The 6,114-nt window shown below is 40.5% G+C and overlaps 1 protein-coding gene across 10 annotated transcripts in view; it reads right to left on the bottom strand.

Moving 5' to 3' along the window:
- Positions 1-1,661: 1,661 nt before the first annotated feature.
- Positions 1,662-6,114, bottom strand: part of ELP2 (elongator acetyltransferase complex subunit 2) — a 39,566-nt gene continuing 35,113 nt past the window's right edge. For all 10 annotated transcript variants that reach the window (XR_003116615.1, XR_003116616.1, XR_003116617.1 and 7 more), the window contains 2 exons: positions 5,259-5,372; positions 1,662-1,897 (listed from right to left, as the gene is read on the bottom strand). Coding sequence is in view for 7 of the 10 variants with exons in the window: in XM_025364873.1 (XP_025220658.1) it covers positions 1,741-1,897; positions 5,259-5,372 (271 nt within the window). In the remaining 3 variants the exon portion in view is untranslated. The remainder of the gene's footprint in view (positions 1,898-5,258; positions 5,373-6,114) is intronic.

The following is a 6,114-nucleotide window of genomic DNA, read 5'->3' as shown; positions in this document are numbered from 1 at the left end:
CCTCAGCTGATAGCAGGGAAATGGGCACGGCATTTTGGTCTCTGAGGTTCAAAGCTCAGATGCTCACTGCCTTGGTACACACGCACACATACCCCATCCCCCAGCTGAGGGCACAAGAGTATACAGATGCAATAGTCTAAAGTACATTGTTCAAATATGGATGGCCATGAGCCACATGTGGCTATGCAGCACTTAAATGTGGCTAGTCTGAACTGAGAGAGGCCCTATAAAATACTTCAGTAACAGGTTTTTATATTGATTACAGGTTGACATAACAATATTTTGGATATACCATATTAAAGGAAATGGGTCATTAAATTTCACCTGTTTCATTATGTGGCTACTTGAAAATTTTAAAATTACATATGTAGCTCACACTATAAAACACAGATTAGAAATACTCTATAGCACTGACCTAGAAACATCCATTTAGGTAAAACATTTTAACCCCTTTGGAAGCAAAATATGTTAAATAATGGCGTAAACTCCCACCAAGAAAATCCTCACCTTCCTCCTTTCAACACATTTATTATATACAGCCTTCACTGTATTGTCAATCTGTCAGATGGCTCTATGTTCCAACAGGGTCGGAATAGTCCTCTGCTCACACCAGCCATGTTCTCAGTACTTCCCATGTCTTCCCTGTTAACCTCTCTCCACCCCACACCCAGGCTCCCAACTCTCCTGGCTGCCTCCAGCCCACAGCTGGCACAACTGACAGGCTGTTTCCAGCACCCTTTTCTTCTTTCTGCATCCTCCCTGGAGGACATACATCCCTCATCTTGTGACTTCAGCTATCACATAAATTCAGATGTTTCGGAACTCTATTTTTTACCTTCTATATCTATCAGTTTAAATGTCAGGATATTTTACTTTCGGTAAAGCCCTAAAAAGACGAATCTATGTACTCCTAAAGAACAAAAGAAATGATTGGCTGCAGCTCAAACCTACAACTGCTTGCCAAACTCTACAATGTCTGGCATATGCTAAAAAGAAGGGGATCAAGACAGAGCACACTTGGTGTGGTATGCTTATCTACAGAAAATGTTAAACTAAAAATTAAGTAATCTAGGTTTCCTATCTTGTTTTTCCTATGTCTACTCTCTGAAGAGGGCAATAAATAAGGAAATGTCCCAAAGAGGGACAAATGAAGCCCCAAAATAACATAAAATTGGGCAAATCCAGTCATGAAGAAAGAACAGAGGTTCTTAAATTGGGACACACAGAGGCAGGTCTGTGGGTCTAGGAATCTCTGAACGTATGTGCAAAGTTCTGGGTGTGTGTACATATGTTGTATAACAAAGTGAAGGGTCCATAGCTTTCACCACATTTCAAAGGGTCTAGCACTCAAATAAGGACTACTGCTACGTGACTTAATAAATGAAGCTCAGGTCGGGTGCAGTGGCTCATGCCTGTAATCCCAGCACTTTGGGAGGCCAAGGTGAGCAGATCACCTGAGATCAGGAGTTTGAGACCAGCCTGGTCAATGGTGAAACCCAGTCTCTACTAAAAATACAAAAATTAGCCAGGCATGGTGGTGTGTGCCTCTAGTCCCAGCTACTCAGGAGGCTGAGGAAAGACAATCGCTGGAACCTGGGAGGTGGAGGTTGCAACAAAGCAAGACTCCATCTCAAAAAAAAAAAAAAAGAAACTCAGTTCTATTATGAAGGCAAAGATGATCTATTTACGTGATATTATTTTAAGATACCAGTGACTGCAAGCATGTAGTTATTAAGTCCATTACAGTGCACATTTATTGACTCTGTGTATCTTCACAGTGTGATCTTCACCACAGCTTGCAAAATGCAACCACTCAGCATCTTCTGCTTCCTTGTGTTCAGTTTTTCCACTGCAGTTCTTCCAGCATAATTTTCTGATAGCAAGTGTATGACTTTGGCTAAAACAAAGATAAAGAAGTCATGAAATGTTTTTCCAATTAATGGCGTAAACATGAATGGAAGTTACAACCTGAAAATTGAAATGTACAGGTTTTAAAATACCATCGTTAACATTTTAGCCATTTTATTTTAACCTGGAAAATATTTTACTATATTTACATAAAACTGCAAGACTAAATTTTAATCTTACTCACTGGCAATAACATCACCAAAAGGAGCAAGAAACAGACAATGAATCTCTGTCAAATGTTGTTTAAAAAATACAAAAAATAAAAATTTTTTAAATAAATGTTGTTTTAATGATCAATGGAATTTCATGAAATGGATATTCCAGTTAGTCTTTTAGATAACATTACTAAATGTATTTATAACAATTTCAACTTTACTATATATTCTAGATTATTTTATTTTTTTGACATCCCTGTGAGGGGGATGGAATTGCATTTTTACTACTGGTAAAGAAAGACAATGAAAGATTTAATGTACTGCCCAATGAAGGAGTCTTGGTCTCCAGTGTGACCTCTAACTGCGTGACCTTGGGCAAGACTATCATATTAATGCTCCCTACCCCCTACACCCCCAGCCCTTTAAAAAGGCAGACCCAGAATGTTACCAAGGTATGTTAGTAACAAATCTCTACGAAAATACAACATCTTCTATAAATTTAACCTCCAAATTAGCTTCCCAAACCAGAAACGACTAAAGTGAAAAACCTAAGTAGGTTTTAGGGCAGTAAACACTGAAAACAATACCAGAGCACTCACATTACACTCTCATTTGCTGACAGTCCCTGTCACCAGATGCATTCTCATGATTAAAAGGGAAGAATGAAGTCATGAAACCCATTTTAAAAAATCAGTCCTCCTGAACCTATGCAACAAGATGACTGCGAGCCCTTACAAATAGTCACTCTGGGAGGTTATAACAGTGCTGCTGTGCCTCAATTGTTTTCTGAAATTACTCTAGAGAAAATGCCTCCATATTATGCAGACTATGATTTGAGTACTCTCAATGATAGCTCATATTCCTCTTGATGAATCTGACTGTTGAAAGCACCTGGAAGTAAGCTTTATAATAAATATAAATGGCAAGCTTAATAGATATGAATGGCAAGCTTTAAAAAGAGGAAACGATTGAAATAACACCATAAAAGGCATTATAATTTGTTTTTTTGCATCACTAGTAAGCTAGTTCTGAACACAATTCCTACAGAGAAGTTTCAAGAATATTTTAAGTGATAGCAACATCACTGGAATCTCAATTATTATGGATTAAAGTTCTCTCATTTCATTAAAAGAATGATTTGAAGTAGTGAAATTATTGAAATAAACATATGTGGTATAATTCTTTCCAAGGGAGTTACTTTGAGGAACAGTACTTGTTTGGCTATGTAAGCTTTGAGATAGTGGGTTTTTCTTTTTGGTAATGTCCTTTAAATCCAGCATATTAACATGTCACATTTAAGAAGATAGGGAGTTTGGCAAACCAACCTAAAGGTTAGTGTTTGCTTATATTACCTTTGTAAATCTATTACTAGCAAAAGCTTCATTTGAACGGTATTTGGAATTTGGTAACTGAAATATTAGCAATCCAAATAATACGTTAAGTCATGCATTAGTTCCATCTTGCAAATCCTAAGTCACCATAATGACCAAAGGAAAAAACAACCCCTTCAGACAAAAAACTCAAATTCTATACATGTTCCCTTCCTGCACTTTCTAAGTGGCTTCCCGCCAGTGTCCCACATGGGGGCCATTGAAGAGGTCTTCACACCAGGTTAGAGGTGAAGGGAGCACTGTGGGCAGGCAAAGTGGAAGGAAGGGGTGCCTTTCAAATGCCTGAAGCATGGAATTTCAACAGATTTCTCCCCTCTTCAGCAAGCCAACAGCACAAACTAGTTCAACTGCTAAACCCAGCCCAGAGAGGCAGGAGGAAAGCCATGGGGGCATGGCAATATCTCATTTTAATAAATATAATTATAATGAGCACTAACATGTTTGGTTGACATGAGAAGATCTGCTGGATATCTTATAAAAGACATTGCTCAGAAATCTCTCTCCATTAAGCACTTACCCTCATCATATTGTCATTTGAAATTGCTATTTGAAATTGTATTTTCAACAGTACAGATATATGAAGGTTGAAAAAGCCTAAGAAAATATGACACAGAATGATACGAGGAGCTTTCTGAATGTTTATATTTTTTTAGGGGGGACAGGGTCTCACTCACCCAGGCTGGAGTGCAATGGTGTGATTATGGTTTGCTGCAGCCTCAACCTCCTGGGCTCAAGTGATCCTCCCACTTCATCCTCCCAAGTAGCTGGGACCCACAGTCATGCGCCATCACATCTGGCTAATTTCTTTTATTTCTGGTAGAGACCGGGGGTCTCACTATGTTGCTCAGGCTGGTCTCAAACTCCTGGGCTCAAGCAGTCCTCCCGTCTTGGCGTCCTAAAGTGCTAGGATTACAGGCATGAGCCAATACACCCAGCCACATTTAGACATTTTTAAAGAATAAAATCTGGGCCAGGCACAGTGGCCCATGCCTGTAACGCTAGCACTTTGGGAGGCCAAGACAGGAGGATTGCTTGAGCGCAGGAGATGCAGACCAGCCTGGCCAACACAGTGAAACCCCATCTCTACTAAAAATACAAAAAAAACTTAGCCAGGCATGGTGGTGCGTGTCTATAGTCCCAGCTATCTGGGAGGCTGAGGTAGGAAGACTGATTGAGCTCGGGAGGTGGAGGTTGCAGTGAGCTGGGATCTTGCCACTACACTCCAGCCTAGGTGACAGAGTGAGACCCTGTCTCTCACACACACACAAAAAGAATAAAACCTGTAAAAGGCTAGATTAAAAGTGATTCCTGCTGTCTAGGTGGGTGGGATGGGGAGGAGGCTGTAAACAGTAGGTGCTCTATGCCAGCTCAGGTGGCAAATGCATGAGGCCCAGGGCATAAGCCTTGCTATGCCTGAAAGCTCCACTGCAGGATCTGAGGTGAAGGGTTCAATCATAAGGATACGACTACCAAAGTGCAATCCAGAATACGTTTAAAAATCACAAACATTTTGAATCAAATTAAGAATCTACTGTAGTCAAATTCTAAAACACACCATTACGAAAATCACTTTCATCTCAAATGGTTGTTTATAAAAACAATATTATGCATGCAAGCAATTTGGTCAAGCAAACTTTTAAAAGTCAAGTGCAATATATCAATTTCAGATTACCACAAAACAAAGTGGTAGACACCATGAATAAAGATATATGTCCCTCTCCATGAAAATGTGGCATAAAATTTGCCACGAAAGACCCCACAATTTCTAGTTAATCTGATGGAAACAAAAATAGGGAAGAAATACCTTTGACTTGTTTCTACACAGTGGGCCCAGTCATTTATTTCTGGAACTTGATCAGTCTTCTTCCAGGTGTATAAGCAAATCTTTCCACACTCCAATCCTACTGCAACCACATATCTGTTTTTAAGGGAGGGGGACAAAAGTGACTAACTTAGCATGAAATTCTGTTATCGCCATCATTGCTCTAAAGTAGTTCTTCACAGTGTCCCAACTGTCCCTGCCTTGCAAAAGACTCTGCAGGCATCAGCCCAGGACATGCTGCACTGCTCTGCTGTGTCCTCAAGGAGCCTCCACTCTACAGGGGCTGCACACAGATTTATCTGTATCCTCTGATGGCAAAGCCCACGAGCCAGTGTTTCCCCAGCTGGCTACAGGGACCCTTGTTCCACTGAAGATGCTTGTTACAGAAAAAGCACCACAGTCCTAGATTTGGTGAAGTAAGACTCTTTGAGCCATATTCCTAACCTGTATTTTACATTCTGAATCATTAGGTTCTATCAATTCAAAAATTATTATGAGAAACATAACCATTTTGGAAAAGACAGTAACTGAGGCCAGGCGCGGTGGCATATGCCTGTAATCCCAGCACTCTGGGAGGCCGAGGCAGGTGGATCACTTGAGGTCAGGAGATCAAGACCTGCCCGGCCAACATGGTGAAACCTCATCTCTACTAAAAATGCAAAAAAATCAGCCAGGCGTGGTGGCGCATGCCTGTAATCCCACCTACTTGGGAGGCTGAGGCAGGAGAATCACTTAAACTCAGGAGGCAGAGGTTGCAGTGAGCAGAGATCATGCCACTGCACTCCAGCCTGGGTGACAGAGTGAGACTCCGTCTCAAAAAAAAAAAAAAAAAAAAAAA

Source organism: Theropithecus gelada, chromosome 18, assembly GCF_003255815.1.
Source record: "Theropithecus gelada isolate Dixy chromosome 18, Tgel_1.0, whole genome shotgun sequence".
Taxonomy (NCBI): Eukaryota; Metazoa; Chordata; class Mammalia; order Primates; family Cercopithecidae; genus Theropithecus; species Theropithecus gelada.
The sequence above is the reverse complement of the archived record's forward strand: the minus strand, read 5'-3'. Positions and strand labels throughout refer to the sequence as shown.